Source organism: Vanessa atalanta, chromosome 16 (assembly GCF_905147765.1).
Source record: "Vanessa atalanta chromosome 16, ilVanAtal1.2, whole genome shotgun sequence".
Lineage (NCBI taxonomy): Eukaryota > Metazoa > Arthropoda > Insecta > Lepidoptera > Nymphalidae > Vanessa > Vanessa atalanta.
Genome location: NC_061886.1, coordinates 2,365,790 through 2,393,328, shown reverse-complemented (window position 1 = coordinate 2,393,328; position 27,539 = coordinate 2,365,790). Strand labels below are relative to the sequence as shown.

Genomic DNA, 27,539 nt, shown 5'->3' with positions numbered 1-27,539 from the left:
CTTTATAGAAATTATACTTATGTATATTACTATTGCTATATACGTATATATACTATTATACTTTTGAAAAAATACACATGAAATAAAATTTAATATTAAAAAATTAATCCACGTTAAGAAAATGTACATAAATGCAAGTGTAATCACGAGACTAATTAACTAATTAATTAATGTATAACTGAAACTAATATGTTAATATTACGAAATAATCAACTTAACAACCAAAGTCTGGTTTGCCTCTGGCGAATATAATTATATTGAGTATGATGTATCAGTAATTAATTATCATAAATGGCGAGACGTAATTGCTTCTGTGAAAGTCCTATACTTCGTTTAGTTTCACTTCGTTAGTTATTCGGTTGGATTTGTAGTGATATCCATTTTAGGTTTGGAATGTTAACTGTTTCGTATTTAATTTATCATCTTTACATAGTATAAAACAAAGTCGCTTTTTCTGTCCCTATGTCCCTTTGTATGCTTAAATCTTTAAAACTACGCAACGGATTTTGATGCGGTTTTTTTAAATAGATAGAGTGATTCGAGAGGAAGGTTTTTGTATATAATACATAGACAATATAAAAAAAAGGTCTTCAAAAAAGTCCGCGATGGTATATGTCTATCTCTTAGGGATTACCCACGTTGAACCCGTGCGAAGCCGGGGTGGGTCGCTAGTTTTTTTATAAAACATACTAAGCTCTCGAATGTTGAACTGTGTTATATGTAATAATTCCATGAGAAATTAAAGTTTCCATCTTCCTCCTACCCTAGAATGGAAGTACGTGAATAGGTTATTTACTTTTTAGTTTCACCATTCAATCCTTTTGGGGTTTCGCCTTTGATGGGTTTGCTCGAAAAACATTTTGTAGAGTACCAATTACTGTTGTCGTTGTAAATCTTTTCTATTGTACGTATGTATGCATGTAATAAAGTCAAACATATCTTTACTAAAATTATAAATTGAATTTGTTTGTTTTTATTTAGGATTAATCTTCGGAACTAAAAATCCAATTCAATTTTTTTATCACTAGATGCTTGTATAAATAAATAACACTCGTGCGACGCCGGGGCAGGTCACTATTGTTCAAAGAGTTATACTAATAATTTCAAAGTAATGCCGATACTTTTGACTTTCAAAATTTGCCTTCACAATAAATGACTATAAAATATTAAAATCTACCAAAATATAAGATAAAATAACGAATAACCTAATTAACCATATACAAGTGTAAATTTGTCGTATTTGTAATGATAACGTTACGAAAACTGAAATTTCACAGCACTATCGCGCCAATGGCTCTTATCTCCGTATAAAAGATAATACGCGACCTTCCTCCAACGCAATGTACTCGTTTATAAAGCCAACTATATCAGTACCATTTCCAACTCAGATGAGCTATCATATTCCTCAAGCCCCATTATCTTATCGATATAAGAAATATCGATATACATTGAAATCACGCGCATTGTTGAATCGATTCTATTGGATCGCAGTTTATCTAATCTTTAGTTCAGTCAAAGTTTTACGATCGATTCGAATAGAACGTGTTCTAAAATCGAAAATGAAATTGTGAAAATGATTCATTTATAAATCGAATCTAGTGTTGTGCGTGTTTGTCGATATGCGACTGCCGTCGGTGTCGTGGTCGGAGACGGCGAACTGTTTGCGCGATTGTGCCTGGCAGTCGATGTATTGTGGTTTAAGCCTGTGCGAACGGTTCGCAGTAGCTCAGCATTTGCTGTCGCAGCCCTACCCGATCTTCGATGTCGTCATTGGCGCCCCCACTTATAATCAGCGACGTTAGTAACCAATACCGAGTTTTGAATTACTGTGTATCATTTAATATATTCATTATGATATATTAATAATATTAATGATTCCGACATGGCCTAGTGGTTCGAATTCATGGATCTAAATCGAAGAATGCGAGGTCAAACCCGGACATACATGTCTAAATTTTCATGTTGCTAATTTGTTTTGCCGTGAAGGACTTCATCGGTTATATTTTTTACATTTGTATGCACGAACCGGCATTGGAGCTGCGTGGTATAAACTCCATGTCACTGCCTGAAAAAGAGGAGAGACTCTTTTTACTATTATAAATATTATTATTTCTTTTTTTTTTTAATACAAAGTCGAGTCCTTTCTTCCTTAATCCACTTCACGTCTTAAATAACAATGATGTCAATTTACAGTGAAACGTTTCCTGAAAGCATTCGTACTTCAACCTAATCAGTCTACAAGAATAGCGTTTTCGATTGTCTTTAAATGTCATTCAATGGATTACAACTTTATTACGTTATAAATATTATTTACCATTAAAAATAGTGAGGAATTTTGTAGGTATCGGATCAAAACTTGTCATATGTATAATCTTTCTGTGATTTCCTTGGAGGAGATCTTAACCCAGTTGGGGGGCTGGTAACATTTGTAACATGTTACATTACTAACTATATTTTCAACTAGTAGTAGGTAAAAGTCGTAGTCGTAGGTTAGCATAAAAGTCTACATAAAATATATCATAATATACATCACTATTGCTCGGCATATTTTTTCCGACAACTTCAACAATAATCATCATAATGCAGCCAATTTACAAGAAATCTCAGTGAATTATACAAACAAAACCTTCCTCAATAATCACTCCGTCCATACGTGCAAACCGCAGGAAAATATATTTCGTAGTTTTTGAGGTAATCGCCTACAGATGCGGCGATATGACTTCAACTTATAAAAATATAATTGGCACAACAAATGCCGGGATCCCTTGAATTGTAGACGTATTCTGATAAAAGAGATACTCTTTGTGTTACATAAAGCTTATATTAACACAACATACACAACAACATTGTGAGTAAACCTTTCTCTGTTGGATTAAATTTCTTTTCAATTCTAACTTTCAATCAAATATTAGACATACTCCAAACTGTATTCTTAAAATGATAAAAGTTCTTCACTTAGCGGTAAGACCTCTACATTTGTACCGTCGTTTCGATAGTAATGATAAATTTGTTATCATTGATAGTCCAGTCATTGTATACATTTGGCAATGTAAATAAACCGAGAAGGCTGATTTTTGATACAATAAAATTGTATACATTTTTAACCCACCGTTGGTTATGGAGATATCGAGGGCAACTGAAAAATTAAATTATCGTTCATATTCATTTGCATTTCTCGGCCTGTTTTTTGTATTAAATGACTGGTCTATACGGCTTACTACTAATTTCTATAATTACTATTTACTATAAAGCGCTTAAAATCCATTATAAATATAGTCGATACAATTTATTCGATTGATTTAAATGCAATCACAAACTATATTTAAACATCGGAATTTTCAATCAGAACAGCAAACAAATAATTGAACAGTTGGAAGGCAATCGTCATTTGTTTATTTGTAGAAGTAAAAACGAGAGGTAAATGATTGTTTACTTAGTTAACGAGCCGAACCGAATTACTGAATGCTGTGCAAACTTAAACTTAATTTAACGTTCAGATCTTGTTTCTAAAGTCAAACATTGGGACGTCTCGCCCTATAAAACATTATTTCGGTATTTCATGAGTTATGTTGTAGATGCAGCGTCAAATCAAAAATCGTATCGTAATCGTAAATATTTAATCGAAATTTAAATAAAAATGTAATCAAGTTCATTTTTAATTATTATATTTATATATAACAACAAAGTATACACGTGCTACGCAAGTGCAACAGTCTAGAGAACGACGGTCATCGTTGTAAAGCTATTCTCTTTAATTAAGCTCACAGAAAAACATTATAATTTGTAATGAAATATAACAAGAATACATTTATAACTGATGCTGTTTATACAAGTCAAGATTTTATTCGGTTTTATATTTATATATATTTATTTGTAGTATATTCGTCTGTTCAAGACAAATATTACAACAATAGGTTGAAGCGTTGAGTCGAGGAAGCAGGAAAAAACAATGAAACTTATGTTAAGGAGGAGAATGGTTGTTATAAAAGAAAATGCCCTAAAAGAAAATAAAACAATACAAATGTGTACGGACAGAAATAACATTTGAGTTCGTTGTAAATGTTCATTCGTAATTCATGAATATTATTTGTTTTGCAAGCTGTGAGATAACTGTTTTTTCTTTGTTATGAAGTAGCCTATCTGATAGTTTGGTGATCATCATCATCGACAGTAGGTATTCATACTGTTATAGTTAAACCATGATCAACCATCACAGGATCTATATATAAGAAACCCCTTGTGGCTTTAACTATACTATGTGTACCGCCCTCTCCTACTATTTTTAAATAACGAATTGTTAACACTCGGCAAGGCCAGCGTCACTACACCTCCTCCTCCTGACGACCTCCGTGGTCGAGTAGTATGTACACCGGTTTTCATGGGTACGCCACTCCGAGGTTCGATTCCCGGCCGAGTCGATGTACAAAATGATCATTAGTTTTCTATCTTGTCTGGGTGTTTGTCGTATCGTCGTTACTTCTGATTATCCATAACACAAGTGCTTTAGCTACTTACATTGGGATCAGACTAATTTATGTGATGTTGTTCAATACTAATATAAAAAAAATATTACTACATGTAAATGAAATTCATCTAAAGTAAAAAGTAAAGTTATCATTATCACAATTAGCCTGTATTAGTCGGTCTTTCTCTTGCACTTTCTACCGGCCACCTTCTGTACATCATTGCTCCACCGTGCTACAGGGCGTCCTACACTACGCTTACCGATTCGCGGTCTCCATTCTAGAACCTTCTTGCCCCAACGGCTACCGGTTCTTTGACAGACGTGACCGGCTCACTGCCACTGCAGCTGGCTTATCCTCTGAGCTATGTCGACCACCTTGGTACTCTGTCGGATCACCCCGTTACGGATTTGACCCTCTGAGAATGTAAAGTAACAGCCTGTAAATGTGCCACTGCTTTGGCAAGGTTTGGAGCTTATTCCACCACGCTGCTCCAGTGCGGGTTCTTAGATATGCCACACACGTGGCAGAATTTCATTGAAATTTGTTTACATTCGTACGAAATTATAAACACAAATTAGGCACATGACTTGATACCCGCAATCATCCATTTCGGCTTTAAAGTAAAAATATTGTTTAAACTAGGTACTTGAATTCCGAACACGAATTCTCTTTACTTTACTCTGTCATTCCAAGCTGCATAACTTTTATTTTGTAGTAAAATACAGCTCGAATATTTTTGAAATAATATAACTCGTATTTTACTTAATAAAAAAAGTCACGAATATCTCAATTTCAAACTTTTCAAATAATCCGAACCAATTAACAATAAACAGATTTTAGGAAACAATGGAATGAATCCCTTTTTTTTGTTTTATAATGAAATTTACAACAACTGTGCAGCAAAGCGCGATCCGCGATTCCACGATTTGAAATTTTAATATGAATTCCGTGATATTTTTAAAACGAAATAGCCTCCACTGTCACATACGTCGTCTGTTTGTTTCGAATTTCACTGTTTGCGATTCTCTTTGCCCGTTGCTTCTATATTTTTATTTTTAAAAAATATTTTCGTACGAAATATTCTTTTGATTTAACACATCAGTTTTTTGGATACGGTCAGCGACAAATATTAATATTGGAAAGAGTGAGAGGTTCCCTCTTTTCGATAGAGGTAATGAATCGTATGTATATGGTTGCAGTATATAAGCGTTTGCAAAATTTTAAACTTGAAAGCTCTTTAATTAAATAAATCATGAGCCGTGATGACACAGTGGTTTCAAGACGTGGGCCTTGACCGATGCTTCTGAGTTCGAACCTGGGGATACCGTTGCATTCATGTGCGCAATGTAATTTGTATTTATAAGTCAACTTGTGCTCGGCGGTGCAGGAAAACATTGTGAGATAACCTGCACGTGGTGTATGAGAATCTGCCACGTGTATTTATCACCCGCAATGTGGTCACGTAAGCTTCACACCGTCTGCTTAATACGGAGTACTTGCCCAGCAGTAGGATGTTTTTTTTTTTATGGCATTGGTTGGCGGACGAACATATGGGCCACCTGATGGTAAGTGGTCACCACCGCCCATAGACAAAGGCGCTGTAAGAAATATTAACCATTCCTTACATCACCTATGCTCCACCAACCTTGGGAACTAAGATGTTATGTCCCTTGTGCCTGTGATTACACTGGCTCACTCACCCTTCTAACCGGAACACAACAATACAGTTTACTGTTATTTGGCGGTAGAATATCTGATGAGTGGGTGGTACCTACCCAGACGGGCTTGCACAAAGCCCTACCACCAAGTAACCAAGTTTTCCTTTTTTGTTTTTTAATGTTATTAATTTCTTACATTCGAACTTAAAAAGCAAAATGCTATCTTGTTTGGTCAGTGACTAGCTTATAAGGCCACTATATATAGTACTAATGTAAAGTAAAGAAAATGTCTCATATCTGTATCCACCAACCCACCCGCATTGAAGCAGCGCGGTGTAATAAGCACTAAAATTTCTTCCTCAAAAAAGGCCTCATCCCAGCCTCAGCATTGTTACTTTACCTTACTTAATAATTTTTAATATAATAATGGTAACCATACATATGCATTGCCTTTGTTATATCTAGGTAACGTTATAACAAGAAACGCTTATCGCTAGCTTGTATAAACCAGTTTGCACAGTTAAGCGCGTTTATGCTGATACGGTAGCTAATATAAGCGCGACGGGTCGTAATCGTAAAGATTTCGCAAGCACGGTATTTGAATAGTTGTAGCTTTACACTCATACTAAGCAAAATAATATAAGAGCTCCTTTTAATCGTAGAGACAATATGATGTTCTGTTTTGCAGTAAGTTTACTTTGCGCAAGTTATTCGGTGTGTTTAGGTGAGCTATTCCAGGCATAGAACTGTTAAATCGTTTGTGTTCGGGATTGCACAGGTTCGTAAGAAGTTTTTTGGGATTTTTTTAGTTACTTGTGATTTGAGCACAGTGTTTTCAGATAAAACACAACTACATAATACGCTTGATTTGTGGGCGATGTTCAATACATTTTACTTTTAATTTTTTTTATTTGGATATTAAACATGATATATATATTTAAAGCTTCGTTTTAATTACTTTCAAATTAACTATCAAATCAAAATAGTATTTTTTCAAGAAAGCTCGTAGAAGCACTTTTGAATCGTAATGTTACACTGTTAAATTAAATTTAAAGCTGTCGCCCGTAAAGTAGATTCCCCCGAGAACGAGCGACAAGAAACTCAGTAGTTACTCTTTAATATAATATAATTTACAAACTGAAAAGTAAACAAAAAAAGACAGAAAGCACAATTCACAAGCGTTATTGAACTATTTTGATAATAATATTCGTACAGTGCTTGTCATACAAATAAGTATTGGTCGAAAATACAGGCTTGTTGCAAAATTTGAAATAATAAAAAACAAAATTTAAAAAATGTACTGTAAAACTGTTGGATTGATTTAATTCAAAATGTTTTTAATTTAAATACATAAAAATAAACTTAAAGTAAAATATTTTTATCTTAAAATGCCAAAAAAATATTTTCTAAAACGTTTTGTCAAATATAATTTCTCCATAAACAAAATCGTTCTGAATGAAGTATTTTGTATGACTCGTATAAAATATCACAGGTATTTCTCAGTGTGACTATCTGCACTCTCACCGAGGACGTGATAAGATAGAGCAGTGATAACTACTGTTCTGCCTAAAACCGAATTATTTTAACGATTTTAATCATTCGATATTACAACGTCCTCTAAAAGTAACTGTTAAAGGAAGTAATTCTATCGGCCAAGGTTGCATTGTATGCTTCTAAATATTGATTACTCTGTTATTATCTTTGGACAAATACTGATATACTCGCAGGTGTTTCACAAACAAAGAGACGAAAATGATTTCAAAAATGTTGCACGAAAATTAAAGATACATTTTTGTATAATACAAATAAATAATGATTGTACATTTAAATTGTGTTGTTTTGTATTTAAATGTAGAATAATAAATAATAAGCTAATTTATTCAATAACAACAACAACATTGTTGTAAAATATTAATTGCTTACCGACGAATTATACTATGAAGTACAAATAAAACGTATACAAGACTAGAGACTATAATACCGTCTTCATATAATACAGCGTTATACCTAAATCAAATAACGGTACGGTTAGGTAAAGGGAATACGTAATAATGTGAGCTAATGCTACGAGCTACGTAGACCGCTAGGGGCTACGATGCTACGCGCTACGATATTACATTCTACGCGCAATACTCTTAATCTTACATTAGGCGAACTACTAACATAATTTATTAAGATCCTAGATCAAATTATATTTTAAAAATAATTCTTATTTCGATACCTGATGATAGAAAATCGACTACGATTCTATTTACAAACAAATTAAATCAAAATATACTTTATTCAATACATTTCTGTCTACAATTAAATTTATGTATATATTAAAAAAAAAAAAACAATAAACCTATGGAAACCTATTCTTCAATATATAAATCATGTAGCTAGAACACTTGTATACGAATATAATTACAGTGCTATTTTATAAAGAATGTTATACAATTTAAATCTAATATCTTACTTTATTGCCAATGTAAGATGTGTCTAGTACCACATACAATATAATGCCCACGGCTCGTGCTGGTAGATGGCCAGCTATGCTCTAAACAATATTTAAACCAATTTATCAAACCATATATTAAACATTGTGTTATTTTAAGTCAAGGCCTCGTTAGCTGCATAGGTCACCGTCTGGGTGGCACGGTAGAAAGAGCAAGCGATCCAGTGACGTCCGCCGAAAAGCCTGATTGGGTACTTGGTTTTTTGGTGGTTATTCGGCACAGTCGGTGCTACTGAGTTTCACATACCTCACGTGGTGAAATTCGTATACGCGTTTTTCCAGCGAGATCTAAAATGAGTGATAGGAGTTTGTGCAAGTCTGAACTCTTTTATATCACATCTTCTATTGCTAAGCACTAAAATATATATAGTGTTGCTTTGGTTTGAAGGATGAGTGAGCTAGTGTAACTAATAAACATAACATCTTAGTTCCAAGGTTGGCACCGCTTTGGTGGTGTAAGGAATGTTTAATATTTCTTACAGCGCCACTACACAATCAAGTGTTCCACATGCTCATCTGCTTACCTATTTTATAAAATAAAATGACATTCCTATCAATGTTTGATGACATGATATTAATACTTAAATATCCGAAATTCCACAACAGCGCGATTTTTAAGGCATTTTCTGCCTCGCACAACCACTCTGTGGAACCAGCTGTCGCCGGCGGTTTTTCCGAACCGATACGACTTGAGAACCTTCAAGAAAAGAGCATACTTATTCCTTAAAGGCCGGCAACGCACCTGCAAACCCCCTGGTGTTGCAGATGTCCATGGGCGGTGGTAATCACTTTCCATCAGGTGAGCCTCCTGCTCGATTGCCCACAATAAAATAAAAAAATAAAATACTATTGATTTAGTTCATTATTTTGTTTAAGCTTCAAATAATAATGTACGTACAACAGAACATGATAAATGCATTACTTCATGTTAAAGTAACTAATGTTATATCGAATTATGTGTTGTACGAAGTAAATAATAAAAATAAACATGCTCTCGTATCGATAGCATTAAAACTTCGAGACTTGGAAAGTTGTTAAATTGTTAAAGTAATGACAATAAATACTATATGTGTGATGTATATGTATGTGTATAATGACTATATTTATTTATAACGCTTTGGTATGTTACATAAACGTGTATGTATGTAGCTTATAATACTTTATTACAACTTGTAATATAATTTTGACTTTGCATGTCATAAGAGTAGTTTGTACAGAACACCCTCGGGATTAAGTCAATATATGGAATGATTATAATTTTTATTGAATATAAAGTAACTGGTGATTTCTTCAAAACTTGTCGATATAAAATATTTTTTATTATATTTCTATTTAATATTAAATTCAAATAATCTCTCAGAACTGTGATGTTACAAAATAACATAAAATTTCATCCTTATCATACCATAGTGCATTACCATAAATATATATATTATTGTATATTTATTATTTCGCAATATAATCGTACCTATTATTTATACTTAAATTAACTTTTTTTTTTGCCCGACTTTACCGCGATTTGAGCCCTGAGAATCGGCATATACAGCCTCAAAAACTGTACCACTGTACCATAGATCAGTGATATGTATATAAAAGCTATAAAGCATATATCAAAACGTCGTCCTGTTTGTTTCGAAGCAATCTATCGTTCTAGAGCTTGATTTACAGTTTGTGAGTTAAAGCGAATTGTGCGAGCTAAAATGTTTGGAACAAATGTTACACATTTCTGGACTTTCCATTATTTTTTACTGATACGACAGACAAAACTAGAATATTGATTTTTTCATGTATTTCGACCTAAATCATTCGATATATGTATATATATATAATATATATATATATATATGTATATATATTTGGGATTATAGTGAGTGAAATATTTTAAAAAGAGTGATATTTCTATAATAATTTCGGACTAAAATAAACACGTCCTACATCGGGTTAGGTTCTATTACAGCTGTCTAGTGTCACCATACTTACAAAGAATAAATCCTGTAAGGAGGTGTAAAAGTAAAATTAATTAACCTAACTATCTTAGTATACCACATATATATGATAAAAAGGATCGATTTTATTTTCGTTGAAACACTATAAATAAATGTATTTCCAAATAATAATTATAATGATCGTTCGTAGTATAGAATTTATATGCATTTTAACCAATGATTACACACAGCTTTTCGTGTACTTAATTTAAGTATATGCGCGTTTAACGGTTCATGAAAATATAGTTATGTATATACATATATGTACATTTGTCGTATTATATTCTGCTACATTTTTATATATAAAACGTTTGAACAGCGTCGTTAAATAAGCTTCAGACCTCATTAAGAGCGAAATAATCTTTGTCCGTTTGTGGGTCATTTACGAGCTGTAACTTTAGAACAAGGAAAAGAGTATGTACTGGATCTTTAGATAGCTCTTCACTAAAGAGGTCACGTTTCAAATGCATGTTTATTTTATTATAATTTATTGATAGATTTTCATTTTCTTACAGTGTAATCACTGTGAGAAAATGAAATTGTGCGTTATAAAAACTTCATTTCTTTGTTTTTTCTTGTCTGTTTCTATATATTCGTTAATTCTTTATTTATATAGGCTTTTTTAACTTTTGAATCGACATGTTATTTTTAAGATACTATTTATGTTCTCATATCATCTATATAGTACTTGTAGTTTTGTTATAATACATTCGATATTGAAATATTGTAAAACCGGATATTAAACTGGACGTCACGTCGGTAGTTCGAAAGCATAAACGAATAAAAAAGACATATCCATTGAAACGAAAATTTTATTTTAAAACTTCTAATATATTTAGATTTAGGATGCTATTCGGGATTCAGTTTTTATTTTCTGTCAAAAATTTATAAAAAAACCATATTATTTTTATTTTTATACTTTTCTTTTATGTTTTTGAGATTTCTACATAGTTTTGTAAATTTTATATATATATATGTATTCATTTTTGTATTTATTTAATTTATGTCAATTCTTCGATCCTCTTAGGCATAACAGTCAAGTCCATTATAGTAAAAAAATCTACTATCATATTTGGTTCCACTTAACCGATTGAACTAATAATAATATTGCACACACTGGCACTAGTTACAATATAACCTTGTTACTAAATGTTGTAATTTATTCAAAATGGCCGCCAATTCAAGATGGCGGATAAGTTTTTTCTTTTACATATTTTATTTAAATTCAGCTAAATCGATCTTAATATATTTTCATATCATATAATTTTTAATGACAAAAATATAATTAATAATATTAAATAATTATTGTTTTTATGACAGTTTTCATAGAAATGATATACATATTTTACTTTGATATATTTATTTATCTTATCTCTAGTGGGAGGTGTATGTATCAGCCGTAACTAAAGTTCGAAATAGCATTAGACTGCGGGTAACTAACTCAATTCTAGACTGATGAGGTAAACGGAACGTGAACAGGAAATAAGGTGGTGTGGATCACCTTGGATATACGATACCGTATAGTTGTGTGAGACTTGTGGTGCATTTCCATAGTATAGTTGGCAAATTCTATTCGGAATATTGTATTAATAGTTATTAACAACTTACGTTAGATGTTTGTGACCAACGTTTGTTTTGTGCTGCCAACGTCACCACAATACAAACAAGCCACGTTGGTCTAGTGACTTGATATAGGGCCACGGATTCTGAGTTTCAACCAACCTGCATTGGAGCAGCGTGGTGGAATTTGCTTCAAACCTTCTCCTCAAAGGGAGAGTAGGCCTTAGTCCAGCAGTGGAAAATTTACACTGTTAATGTAATGTAATTCTGAGGTTCTGATTTCAAACCCCAAGTCGATAAAGTTCTTGGGATTTTTGACGAAAAGTGTGTGCGCTCCTGTACCTCGGTAAGCACGTGAAGGTCTTAGGTCCATCGTCTGAACTCATTCTCTATAATTGGATTTTCCGTCCTTTCGGATTATGAGAGTGACGAAATAGAGAGTGCACATGTGCTTGCGCACATACTTGTGCACAATAATATATCCTGCGTAGTTAGCTGGTCTCCTTGGAGATTGGTCGGCGTACCCAAAATCGGTTAGGAGGTTTATCTTCGCAATGTTCGTATACAACACATCGGTCAATCGAAATTTAGTTACACTTATTAGTATGTAAAAGCACTTTGTCATTGTATAGAGGTTGTATCCCGTTATTGACAATATATAGGGTTGGTGGTACATAAAATTATAAATAGTTTAAGGTTTTACGATTTTATAAACAGGAATGTAATCGTAAATATAATCGTAACTGACTTTGTTTATACACAGTGTTTTGACGAAAATTTGCACCACAGGGTTAGCTGCCTCAAAATATATTGAAAAAGTAAATAACGCCTTGTAATACGGATCGGTGGATACACATGTGGCAGAATTTCATTGAAATTAGACACAAGCAGAATTTTCTCACGACGTTTTCCTTGAACGCAGAGCTCGAGATGAATTTTAAACACAAATTAATCATAGGAAAATTCAGTGGTGCTTTTCCGGAAAAAGTATTATTGTATATTTACGTACAGTTGACTGAAATAAAACCTTTTTGGGTTTCAAACGAATTAAACATTGCACTCATCGTGCACCAAACTCTCTCGCTCACGCCCAAGGTCCTTTCACTTCAAGTCATAATGTGATTGGCGAGAAGTCAGATGTCAGCCCTAGCTCTCTATCGCATTATATCATGTTCACAACATGAAAGGCTAGTTATTCAAATACACTAACGCATCGTATAATTGAACGGTTCCGAATTCAAATTTTCGTATCGATTTTCGATATCACTGTTTGTGAAACAGAAATTTCTAATTCTTAATATGGCCGACTATGATATCGCGTCGTCTTCATGAATTCTTCATTTCATTCTAACTTCTATATTTAATTTATTTTATTGAATTTATATATCATTATATTTTATTTATTTTTTAATACGTATTGTGCAATATGATGGGGCATGGTGAGACTGCCTGTAAATAATAGAACATTTGCCGAAATAATTTAGAATTTTGATGTGATATTGTATCTACGGTTGGTTGTCTTACTCAAAATAAAATAAAATAATGAAACGGATTTAATAATAAACATTCTTGTCCCGACTTTGTGCAAGCCCGCCCTTGAAGGTACCACCTACTCATCAGATATTCTGCCGCCAATCAGTTATTGTTAACAGATAATCAATTTTTAACATAATCCAATCAATAAAATCAGAGCTTTTAAATAACAAGGATAAAACATCTAAACGCTTTATAATATCGCTGTATAAATTCTACATACACTTACTGAACCTGTCTCAACATTAGCACCGTATCGACGAATATTGACGATGATCGAAACTTCATTATTACAAACACGGTTAAGTTTCGCACTTTTTACGTAAAATAATTGTTTTTAAAGTTTAGTTCAAGATCATAAAAGATCAAACATTATAAGTAAAAATATTTTTGTCTCATTTATTAATTATTTTTAATTAACAAATACAAATGAATTTTATTCCGTCGTGTCATACGCAGTTATCTTTTGTCCTTTACAATTCTATATCCGTCTCAACAATTAAAGCGTTTCGTTTATGTAATCGTGCGATCGTCTTGTGATAAAACTACGCAGGATAATGGAATGGAACGAAAACGTCACATCCAATAAATCGTATTCTTTCGAAAATAAAGATAAAGAATAATAATAAAGTGCGCGCCATTTTCTCCGGATCTCAGCAATAGACGAATATATTGTCTAGATCTCTTGTGTTTTTATTCAATTAATTGTTGGTTTCGTAAAAGTGCTGTTTTAAGAGGTTTTATAAATACCCATCAATCATCAGATAATCTACCGCTCAACAGCAATAGTTAAAAGAAAATAAGTCCGTGACTAGGGCATTGTCGTGATGTAAGGAATGACCGTTATTCCTTATAGCGCCAATGTCTATGGTCGGCGGTGACCACTTGCCATTAGGTGGTCCATTTGCCCATAAAAAAAGATGAAGTAGTGATTGGGTTGTATCAAAATGTGGAATGATCAAAACCACTTAATCCATCTTAAAAATAAATATTTGTCTATGACAAAAAAAAATCTTGTTAAATAAATCCTCTATGTAAATCCTGCAAGCGAAACTTTTTATACCCGTCCCAAGACGCTCCGAACTAAAGTTATTAATAAAACTTACGTTCCGCTAGTTTCCTTGTTGTTCTATTTCAAATGCATTAAACTGATTGCTCTCAGTTCTCGTCTGCGTTTTTTTTTTCGTTTCTCGCTGTCAGCGAAATTAACTTTGCTCTTACAAATAAAACTCCCGTCGTGTTCCTCGTCTAACGTCTCTTTGTGTCTCGTCGCGTCCTTTAGGAATTCCGGGATAAGGTGCCTGTGAGCGGTTTATTATGTACTTAACTTAGTTTGTATTAAACTAGCATTTAACATTTTCAAGTTTACATCACATTTTATAAATTCTCTGAATAAAAAATCTTAATAAACATTATACAGTATGATTTATTATTTCTATGCATTACTTAGTGAAAGTCAATATCCCACAGCTTAGTTTCCACATACTCTTGGTTTGGAGCATGTTTCATCACGCTGCTCCGATACGGTTTGGTGGATTCAAATGTCGCATTTTGTATTTGAAACGTGTAGGCATCTTCACGATGTTTTTCTGTACCGTAAGTCAATAAATACAAATTAAGTACTTGGAAATTTAGAGCTATTATTATTACGTTAAAAATGTTTGCAAAAATATTGTATGAAATGTTAAAATATATTTTTTCTTCTTTGTATGTACACATACATGTAGGTATTACGGCTTATTATATATATATGGATGTATAAAAGAGAATAGGAAAACGAAGATACACATCTACAGTAATAGAAACTGTTATGTGTAACATTGCGAAAAATACAAGAAAATATTGTGACAACTGGCAACTAATACAGACATATTGTGTATACTGCAAAACTAAGCCGCTATTCTCTGCAACAATCGTGAGCGAATTATTAGCAAACATTTTTTAAAGTTAAGGTTCTTAGCGTAGAAACTCACACAGAATAGATTTTCTCCACCAACAATCATACATATGGAAAAGTAAAAGTAACATTCAGTAGTCACCTTATTCAATGTGAGTGAAGAGCCGAAACGGATCAGTGGCTACATTGATACCAGATATCGCGGGTTTGAGTTGATTTGTGTTTCTAAAAACATGGTCGAGACCAAGCAAAATAAGTCTCGAATATAATAAGATTAGAAGACTTTAATTTGACCTCCACCCGTTTTGTGAATACAAACATGATTGTTAATCAAAAATGTTTTATTGTAAACTTTATTTGAATACATTTGATTTTATATTTAATAAATATGCAATCACCCCCTCCGATCTTTAGCTGCAACCGATTTTGACCACTTTATTGATTGACAAAAATATACCACCGATTCGGAAAGAAATATCTCGAACTTTTAAGAAAAAAAACAACAACTTGTTCAAAAGTTACTTTGTCTTATTTGTAAATAGACTACCTCGTTGGTAATTTTGACCAAAATTAAAAATTTATCATTATTTTCATCATATATTAATTATAATAAAATAAAGCCCAAAGTATTAATATAATTTCCTGCTATTATACAATGATCTTATTACGGAGTCGGTCAGCTAATGGCACTCGAATTGTCCGAGAGGTATAATTGTCCGGCGACTCCGAGGACTCTCGACGCGGGGGTCGAGCCATCGCAATCACTGTTACCGACACTCGGAACTCGCCAGTATCCTTAACAGCTTACTTTTGATACCGAAAGAGCTCCATGGAGTTTTGCATTCTATTAAATATGTTTTATTAAAATGTGTGATCTTATTGTATATACTTATACTTATCATAAATAGTTTTGTAGGATTTAATTTAATAATAAATATTGGACAACATCACATACATTACTCTGATCCAAATGAAAGTAGCTATAGCACTTGCATTATGTAAAATCAGAAGTAACGATGGTACCACAAACACCCAGACCCAAAACAACATAAAAAACTAATGAAGTTTTCTACATCGACTCTGCCGGGAATCGAACCCGTGACCTCGTACCCATGATAACCGGTGTTCACACTACTCGACCACGGTTGCATCACACTGCAACCAAACAGCGTGTTAGAGATCCATTGTGTAATAAGATACAAATATTCCTCTCGACACTAAGAATGGCTTTGCCCAGCTGTGGCAAGTTGAAGGCTGACTTTACTCTATTTTTACACTCTTTATGGAAAACCTATGTAAAAAATTACATAATTCAATAATTAATTGTATATTTTTAAATTTGAAAGTTTTCTTACTATTTATTATTACGTATTGATTTCAGTGATGTAATCTTTTAAGGAGGATTAAAACACTAACATAACTGTGACGCTTTTTAGAAGCTTTTCAGAAAAGAATTTTTAATTCTTTACTGTAGCAAAATCCTATCGAAGTAGGAATAAAGACAAACAAACGTTAGATTTACGTATTTCATGCGATTTTCGAATAACTCGACTATATTGTGCACTCCTAAGAGTTTATGATTAATATATCTTTATTTATATTACAATACTATTACACTTAATTGCTTATATCCGCTTTAGTTTTACTTTCAAAATTCTGATAACAGTTTCAACGACGTTAAGAACGCCATTTTTTCGCAAATCCATAGTGAATATCATAGATTAATCAAGCTCTTGACCAATGATATCGCGTCAATTTACTGTCAAATATTGTTTATTTGGCTTTTCTCCTCTTATAGTTGGAATAGAGTATATTAGTGATAATGCATTTGCAAAATTATCAATATCTTTTTATTTCCAATTACAGCTTAAAACAAAAAGGTATATCAGTATTTTAATAAACAAAAAAAAACATATAAAATATTTACAATGCAAAAAATAATGTTATCTTAGGTTTTCGCGATTATTACACATTGAAATAAAACTAGTTTTAAGAAGTTTGCAGAGTCTGCCCGTGACCACGAACACTGCAAAGTGCTCGAAACGTCGGGATGTTAAAATAATTAATATACGCGATTAAATCCGTTAAAAACTAGTTTTATTTCAAAATGCAAAAAATATTCTTACATTTGTGTACGACTTATCACCACAAACTTGTGAATGTATCGTTTAACAATAATAACATTTTAATTTTGTTCCAGTGTTTCCCAATGTCCCGGCGGCGCCGGGGATGCCCTGCGCGGGGGAGGACCGTAAGTACCGCCTTTGTTTTAATTTAATTGCATCGCAAACAAAACTCCGTAATGAGGGCCATTACTCACTCATTGAAGAAATGAAAACTGCTCAACGGAATTGCAGAGTAAATACGCTCTTTTGTACATCAGAATCGGAGAATGTTGGGTTGGGTTGGATTACTTTCATCGCGTTAAAACATTTATGTAATACATTTTTTTTCACGTTAATTTCACGCTTGTAATAACGTCACTAGTTAATCATTCGAAATTGCGAAGCATCGCTACTGATATAACAATACCATACACTAAACACTTCTCCAAAACTCGCTGCATTCTGTTATAAATTTTACGCATATTGGCGTAGTTAATTCAGTCAGGCATTTCAAAAAATATGCCTGTGCAGTTATCACTACAGACAAACATCGTAATATTTATAATACTGTATACTATTATACGTATATGTCCTATCCTCCTTCGTTAAGACTTTAAAAATTACTGTAAATAAATAGCTGCCTCTATTATACTTTAAGCATTAAAGTCTCTTCTAAATTCCCGTGTCGATATTCCTTATATACATATATACTATATTTATACTTACGTGTATATAATACTTGTAGTGTTTTATAAGTATAACTTTAATAACGTAGAGTTTTAGTGTAGTTAACGTGTAGTACACACATGATCTGTACTAAACTTTCTTTTGATTTTACTAGAAGAACTGTCATACCGATACCATAACATAAACTGTTACCGTATATTGAAATTGTACCCCGGTCGCACCATTAATAAATCATTCGCCGAATGTTACAATTTTCTTTAGAGGAACACTTGGAAAGGTCAAATAAACGCAAAAAAAAATTGCGTACACGTAGGCGGGAATTTTTTACAATTTTTTACCTCGAACATAAACGTTCCGTATTTCGTATCATAACGCTCGGAAAGTACTCAAACAATCTACACGAGAGGCGAGAGCGCCCGCTTGCCGCATTACCATATGAATATCGCCCTACACGCCTCCCGCTATTGTCCCTACCCACAATTTGCTTGCCATAACAATACCACACGATTCAACACGTGTACACTCTCGATGTTCGTGTTACCACAAGGACTATTTTCCCGTGCACGATAAAAGTTTGAATTGTTCAAGTTATTTATTATTTAAAGGAATGTGTGTGAGATACTGTCGCTCGTTCTAGGTCAAAGTCAACGTTCTCACTGAAGCATAATAGATCCCTTACATATTAATAAACGTATGGGGTTGTACGACACACTGTAATCCATTGTACGACTCATATGAAGATTTACTTTAATTTCTCCAAAGTATGAAAGGCTTATAGCCCAAAACTATATTTTAATTTCAGTACATGATAATTTAGTATTTAAACAAGCGGTTTTCTTAGATTATTTATTAATTTATTTAAAGGAAATATTCAATTGCTCACAATTTAACACATTTAAATGTCATAAATATCGCCTATTGTCGCGGTAAGTTTTAAAGTGTTAAGGCGTCGCCAACTATGGGATTTAAGATATCATATCCCTCGAGCCTGTAATTGTTGGAACCCATCAATATTTTGTGTTCTATTTTACTCCGTAAGTGACTTTTAGTTCCAGGGAGAGTGACTGACTCAATTCCCTTAACGAGATGGGTTCGTTCGTATCGTAAGCCCTCTTCACAGTTGCTTTCCGTAAAATCCATTCGTATCGGAAACTTATGAAGCATAAGGAACTTGCGTACCAAATATCTAGTTAGTAGGTCTTATCGTATCTAAGTGGTACTCGGCTCGTAGTTCACCCGCCTTTAACCTCTCAAGAGTTGATTGCCGTAAAATTAATTCTTCTCGAGAATGCTCATGCTATGTACGGAAAATACTTAATTAATTTCGAGACCGTAGATCTTACGTTTCGAAGAAACTTTGATGAGTGAGCGAATGCTATCTCGGATTAATCTATACTAATATTATAAATTCTAAAGTAACTCTTTGTGTCTGATGCTCCTTCACGTGCAAACCACTGAAGTAAATTCGATGAAATTTGATATAAAGCAAGCTTGAACTCCAAGGAAGGACATAGACTTTTTTATGCCTAATTCCTAATAACAAACTCCTAAAACTCGAGCGTAGTTGCAGACGACGACAAGTATATTATATACAGCAGCAGATCATATCCGCATTCCAACAGCAAAATATTTAACTTAATATGTTACCGCATCTCTGGTTCCCGTATCATCTTATTTAATCACAAGCGTAGATGACGTCGGAAACTACTTAAATCATCTCTTGTACGAAACGGGACATTGATAACGTTGGTGTTCATTCGCTTGCTATTCTCCCTATAATTTGTCGTTGACTCAATATGCTTCATATTATTGCAAGAAAACTATTTGTTAGATTTCTTTTACTAACCTCTTGAGTAACGTCCTGATTTTGTTAGTGGGTTAATATTCCGCCGCAATAATCATTGTTGAGACGCTTTGCACCAAACAAAAACTGGAATTGTGTTGAGATAAAATGGTTCTATGCTACTCTACCAGAAACCACACGGAAAATATATTAGAGTCATTATTATTTTCCGGTTCTGATAATATTGTCGGCCAAATCTACTTCCGACCGACAAAACAAGATATACTTTTGAATCTTTATATCACAAAATATATCTGCATATACAGAAAATATAGGACTTGCGCCCATCTGGGTAGGTAACACTCAGCCACTCATCAAATATTCTACTGCCAAGCAGCTATACTTGGTATTATTGTGTTCCGGTTTGAGTGAGCCAGTGTAATTATAGGTACAAGTGACATAACATGTTGGTTCCCAAAATTGGTAACGCATTGTCGAAGTAAGGGATGGTTGATGTTTCTAACAGCGCCATTGTCTATGGGCGGTGGTGACCACTTAACATCGGGTGGCCCATCTGCCAGTCCCCTGAACATAAGAAAGTACTTTAAATTAAGAAGAAAGAATATAAATACTTTATTGTAATATTAAGAAAAACTGTTTAATATTGCATTTAGCTTAAAATCGATATCATTAATATTAATCATACGTGAGTAATGAGTGAGCTATATCTACGACTCGTTGGATTACGACGAGATTTCAAAGATTTATAATTAGCAATGATTATAATAGCAATTATTACTGATAAATATTCCTTGAAATGTATATTCATTCGTTAAGCGCGAATCTAGTTTCGATTGTTAGTCGTGGAAATTCGTTCAGTTGATAAGATACCGATAAATATGAACGACAGTCGGTACCATGCCTCGTTCCTTCCATGTCTTGTTCGCTGGATATTGCAAAATTTTTGACAGGTCTAACTGTTTTTTTTTTTAAATGGTTTTTAGTGATGTCAGGCACAGATAATTTCTGTAATGCCATGAAAAACTTCGATTTGTATTAACAGTGAATCATTTATCTTTTACAGTGCCCAACTGTCACTTGGATATATTTCGTTTTATCGATATTTTCATTTTGTGGCACGTGAATATTCTAATCAAGTATTAATAATAATTATTTATAATGCTTTATCCAGTACCCTACATGTGCTATTTGGTATATCGTTAAATATTAAAATTCTCCAATGTTTTTTTAAAGTACCTAAATATTTATTACGATTTAAATTTTTCGTATATACTTGCTTGTTCAAGTAAACAGTAATTGCTAGATATCGATGTGTCTTAAGTGTAAATAATATTAAATAAACTTCTTTATTATATTGCAGGCAGCATCTACAGGCGAGGAGCTCGTCGGTGGCGGAAACTGTACAGAGTTAATGGTCACATATTTCAAGCTAAACGTTTTAATAGAGTGAGTTGAATAAATTCTACTATACCATTATTTTCAGAAATGTCTCTCAAAGAATTACTTATAGTCCAATTTTCCAGTTAACCTTGGTTGATAAGAGCCCAATGGTTCAATATCGAACCTGACTTTCAAAACACTGGAACCGTTAATCGTTGAGCTGCTGAAGATTTACTTAAAATCCGTTTTGGAAATAATGAAAACGAGAAAGTGTCCTTTTTTGATAACTACATGTATTCGTATACCAGTTTACAAATTAGTTAGATTACCCATTAATCAGATTTTATCACGAGACGGCACGCGTTGCAGTGTTGTCTTTCGGTGTGAAGATTGAGTGGGCGCAGTGGAGAGATATCAATTGAGGTCACCTTGTTGATAAACCATTGGGATCGCAAGGCGCGCTTAATATCTCTTACAATGCTAATCTATAAAAGAAAAATTAATCCACTTCCTATCGGGTGACCCATTTCTTGCGAACTTTGCTATTAAACGTAATCTGATTTTACTGATATTTCTTAAACTTCAGCGAGCCTTCTGTGCCTTCTGCCAAGACCGCATATGGGGACTGGGACGGCAAGGATTTAAGTGCATCCAGTGTAAGCTGTTGGTGCATAAGAAATGCCACAAGCTGGTCCAGAAACCTTGCTCCAATGAGCACGTCGATCCCATCGAGGTCAAAGATGACGCTAACGGAGAGAGTACGCTTGGAAGGGCTTCCTCTGTTAGGTAAGATTATTTTTTTAACCTTTTGCAATAGTTTACTAATTTAATTTTTTTAATATTTCAAACATATTTGGAGTAATTTTTCATCATAATTTATAAGTTTTTCTTTTAAGATTGTTCTATTATTTTAAGATTCTGTCAATATTCTTATGTATCAATTATGAAAACTATTTGTTATTGTGATTTTAGGTCCCGCGCAGATCCCGAGCCACCGTTACCGGAGACTCCGCCGGCGCCTGCCTCGGCGCCCGTTCGCAACGAGGATCTCGAGCCGGGCTCGCAGCGCCAGTACTCGCTAGATGACTTCGAGCTGATTAGAGTCATCGGTCGTGGATCTTACGCCAAGGTATATTTTACCATCGATAAATATTTTAAATTAATAAATAATAATAAATTCTCGTAAAACTTATTTAATAGCGTGGAATTTTCTGTCTGTCCCTTTCATTTTGTAATAATTACAATTGTACTTAAATCTCCAGGTGTTAATGGTGGAATTGAAGCGAACGAAACGCGTCTACGCCATGAAGGTGATCAAGAAAGCCCTGGTGACGGATGACGAGGATATCGACTGGGTTCAGACTGAGAAGCACGTCTTCGAAACAGCTTCCAACCACCCGTTCCTGGTGGGCTTACATTCGTGCTTCCAAACGCCGAGTCGTCTGTTCTTCGTCATCGAGTTCGTGAGAGGCGGTGATCTTATGTAAGTGATTTTTTTAGTTTTCGATAGAAAAATGTGGTATTAATTAATAGCGTTGAGGTGCAACATTGTAAACTTTTAATAGTTTAGAAAGGCGTCTCGAAATATATATTTAATATGTTTCTGATCAAATGTAAATATTTAAATATAAAGGAACGGTTTTTCTTTTTTTAATAACTTGACCAGTATTTATACCCAGCTATTTAGAAAAATATTTACTTAAAACTCTTTTTAAATACTTATTTTTATATAAATTTGTAGTGTTGGTAAAATAGATAACGTGAGTAAGGTCTAAGGTAAGGTATGCGTGTATTGACTTCGTATATGCTTGCGGCAGGTTCCACATGCAGCGCCAGCGCCGCCTGCCGGAGGAGCACGCGCGGTTCTACGCGGCGGAGATCTCGCTGGCGCTGCACTTCCTGCACGAGCGGGGCGTCATCTACCGCGACCTCAAGCTGGACAACGTGCTGCTCGACCACGAGGGACACATCAAGCTCACCGACTACGGCATGTGCAAGGTACCACTGCAAACAGAAAAAAAAGTCTTACCAACAAGAGGAACCCCAGTTCATTTTGAATCGTGAAGTTATATAAAATTTTAACATTATTCTAAAACTTAAACATCGAACTCGTATCAGATCTCGTGTCTGATCCATCTCGACGTAGCAGCGATCGCCGTATAACCACCCTGTCCCCAGGAGGGCGTCCGGCCCGGCGACACGACGTCGACGTTCTGCGGCACGCCCAACTACATCGCGCCGGAGATCCTGCGCGGGGAGGAGTACGGCTTCTCGGTGGACTGGTGGGCGCTCGGCGTGCTCACCTACGAGATGCTGGCGGGCCGCTCGCCCTTCGACATCGCGCACGCAGCCGACAACCCCGACCAGAACACCGAGGACTACCTCTTCCAGGTACACCCCGGCCCATATTAGCCTTTAAACTTTTACCTGTCTGCTGAATTTTCTCGTTGGATGTATTATGTGAAGTACATTTCCAAACAATAATTGAACTATTATTAATGACATTCCACGAATTTCAGGTGATCCTAGAGAAGACAATTCGTATTCCCCGATCTCTGTCGGTGAAGGCGGCGTCCGTGCTAAAGGGCTTCCTCAACAAGAACCCCGTGGAGCGACTCGGCTGCGGCGAAGCGGGCTTCCTGGATATCGTCAACCATCCCTTCTTCAAGAGCATCGAGTGGGAGATGGTACGTATCTTATTCATTAATTAATTCTAAAAATGGTAGTTTTCAAAATAATTCGAGTATCATTATTTACTTGTACTATTTTGTAACCGAATGAAATGTATTTTCACAGTTGGAGCTGAAACAGGTGGTGCCGCCATTCAAGCCGCGACTCGAGGGAGAGCGCGACCTCGCCAACTTCCCGCCGGAGTTCACCGACGAGCCCGTGCACCTCACGCCCGACAACGAGTACGTAGCCTCTGCCTCGCCCTCCCATACGACCGACCATTGGCCGATCATGTGACAAAACTAGTGCGCCCTCCTCAATTATGGGAAGTAACAGCCTGAAAAGCACTCCTAGGTTACGGCCTCCTCTCCTTTTTGAGGTTTGAAGCTTACTCCACCACATTCCTAATAATTATGGTTATCTAATTGGTGGCAAATTCTTATCCGCCAAGAACAGAAAATTATAATTTTTTTATTGAATTATAAAGACAAATTAATCATATGAAATTTTAGTGGTTTTTGTCGGATTTCGTTTCACAATCATCTGTTAAGATTCACATCTTCTAACTAATAGTCTATCATGGCTCCGTTGGGTCCATGTATAGTAATTACAATTTATAATGGGAGCTGGATATATCATATGGATCCCAATCGAATAAATACTGGCAAGAAGTTCTGAGTTTTCAGTTGCTTTATTCTCCATTGTAGAAAACACCAATGGTTTACCTGCATGTGTTGACTCATGTCCCATATTGTGGTAGTATAAGTTCCAAGCTCCAAGCATTAAGCGGACTGTGAACCGTTTTGGTCCTAATCGCATCACAGCAAGTACAGAGTGCACCTGTGTTTTTGCACACACTTGTGCACTATAATATCCCCTGCGCAGTTTGCCCGTCACCGTTGATATAATATCTGTGTACCCGTCGATCAGGAGGACATCTACATCATGATATTCGTACTTGCCCACAGTACCGTGATCGCCGACATCGACCAGTCGGAGTTCGAAGGCTTCGAGTACGTGAACCCGCTGCTGATGTCACTGGAGGACTGCGTGTGACAACACGCCTGCCGACTGCACCCCCACCACCACCACCTGCACACACTACACGCGCAGGTATAGACCCGACCGTCACTCCGACCCTAGCAAAAATAAAACTGATATCTCGCCATGTAAACATTTGTGCATGCAATGAACATGTGTCCACGTGTCCACGATCATCAACCGAGTGTTGTCGCAGGCCTACGGGTACGCTCCGGACTCGTCGTCGTCGGACTACGACTCGGTGTGCTCGGAGCTGCCGCGCAAGCCCACGCTGCTGCAGCACATGTTCTGCTTACCGCTCAACTGACGCTAGACGTGCTCGCGAGCTCCGCGCCCCGTGCTCCGCGCGCACGGGGGCGCCCGCGTGCTCCGGCGCGCACGGCCCTCCCCGCCCACGCTCACACTCGCTGCGCACACATTATGGAACGGATATTTGTCGAGTGGACGCTCGTTCGTTTGTTGTACGTACACGTAATACGCCATCCGGTGACTCTATTCTATTCGATATCTCCTTAGTGACTGCGGTTCTTTGTGACACATTCGGAAATGTGTATATTTATTTACTTTTAATCTGTAAGTTATTGTTATTCTCAAAAAAGTATTATCCGTGTAAATGATTCGTTAGGTTGAAATTAATTTCGTAGATTTGTAATTTTTAATTTACGTAATTCCTGTAAATAATGAGAGTTAAACTACACATAGGTATAATAACGAAAGCAATCCTACAGTTCTTCCATGAAAATATAGTGAAATACGACGGAATTGATTCGCTTGGTTCGTAGAGTGGACGGCGGTCGGCGCTCGGGGCTGCGGCGCCTCGACCAACTGACTAACAAACCGCTGTAAGCTACGGTGCAGACAATCGGCAGGCATTTGTCTAAATTGTACATACGATACTCGACCTTATCGGGTTGTAATAAAAACGATATTAGAGATTAAAAGTTTCGCTGTTCGTATTCGCGTTGTATTCTTTTGTTATTAGACGAACGTAATCGGTTTAAATGCTTGTGTACATAAAACTATATAATGTACTATACGATAAAATATTGTATAAATAATTTTTGATTATCTGTAGTGTGTAACACTTTGTTATCGAAATTATTTAATAATGAATACAAATAAACGTGATGCGATCCTTATCCAAAGTTTTTATAGAAATTCCGAAAAATATATTAGCGAATTAAAGTATTGAATACCCGTCGAATACAATCCGGTCGAGTCACACTTCACCTCTGTGCCAACTGTGATCAATAACGAAACGCATCACGTTTCCAAAAATTTGCTAAAACTTACGTTTTAAGCAATAATTGTATGTTAGTAGTTATCTATATTGGAGACAGGCAACCTGCTCAATGAAAGGCACGTGAGGAATTAAACGTAGTGAAAAACCGCCCCGAAACGGAGCTAGTAGCGAACCGGTAGAACTTCCCTAGTATAGATTAAGCTAGTTCGTAGCTTCACTTCGAGCACGAGTCACGTGGCGTGTACATTTGCAAAGGTCGATGTTAAAGTTTAACCCTTCGTATCACCGAAACTAACAGCTCTTCAAACGATACGACACGCGCGACGCTCGTGACGTGGTCGTGTCGTTTTAAAACTTGTTACTTGAATTGAATATTTCGCGTGAATTTGTTAGCAACGTGTAACGCGTATTAACGAGGTCGTACGGAACACTTAAAGATTCCTATATATAATATTTTCAAAAGGCACGTTTCATTATCATCATGCTAACGTACAACGTAGAAGGTTTAGCGGCATGAAAGTTTAAAATTTATAAAAAAAAAAATATTTTTAATAGCGACGACGACGTCGATGTTCCGTGTTATCACACTCTTTAGAAATCCTATCGCAACGTGAGATTATTCTTATTATATTAATGTAAAATATATTCCCTATCGTAGATCCTATTCTCCTCTCGAAAGCTAAATCACTCCTATAGGTAGCCAACGAATTTTATACAGCGTTTACTCGAACGATGTTATCATAAACTGCACTGAGAAAAATTTAAATCGTGTATATTATTATAAAATCTCGGAATTATAAGTCGGTTATCGAATATTATAACAGATTATTGTTAACGTAGATGAAAAGACTTTATATATTAAAAGTATCGTAACGGGTCGCCGTCGAAGCGTCCACGACTATTCTAAATAGTGCGTAGAAATATCTATTAGACATTTTGCACCTATATTATAGTGATGTTCCACACGCGCGTCGATTCTTTCCGCTCGATATTATTGTATTGTTGAGTGTTGT

The 27,539-nt window shown here is 35.2% G+C and overlaps 1 protein-coding gene across 7 annotated transcripts in view; it reads left to right on the top strand.

Annotated features, from left to right (window-relative positions):
- LOC125069691 (atypical protein kinase C) overlaps positions 1-25,610 on the top strand; it is a 214,929-nt gene extending 189,319 nt beyond the window's left edge. For 5 of the 7 annotated variants that reach the window (XM_047679231.1, XM_047679229.1, XM_047679230.1 and 2 more), the window contains 10 exons: positions 17,797-17,847; positions 21,553-21,638; positions 22,159-22,358; positions 22,545-22,701; positions 22,835-23,055; positions 23,390-23,570; positions 23,751-23,963; positions 24,092-24,259; positions 24,369-24,484; positions 25,211-25,355. In XM_047679231.1, coding sequence (XP_047535187.1) covers positions 17,797-17,847; positions 21,553-21,638; positions 22,159-22,358; positions 22,545-22,701; positions 22,835-23,055; positions 23,390-23,570; positions 23,751-23,963; positions 24,092-24,259; positions 24,369-24,484; positions 25,211-25,298 — 1,481 coding nt within the window. In that variant the 3' untranslated portion in view covers positions 25,299-25,355. Of the gene's footprint in view, positions 1-1,536; positions 1,798-17,796; positions 17,848-21,552; positions 21,639-22,158; positions 22,359-22,544; positions 22,702-22,834; positions 23,056-23,389; positions 23,571-23,750; positions 23,964-24,091; positions 24,260-24,368; positions 24,485-25,210; positions 25,356-25,479 lie in introns of those variants that run through there. The other 2 variants (XR_007119858.1, XM_047679232.1) reach the window with 2 other exon arrangements.
- The last annotated feature ends 1,929 nt before the right edge of the window (positions 25,611-27,539 follow it).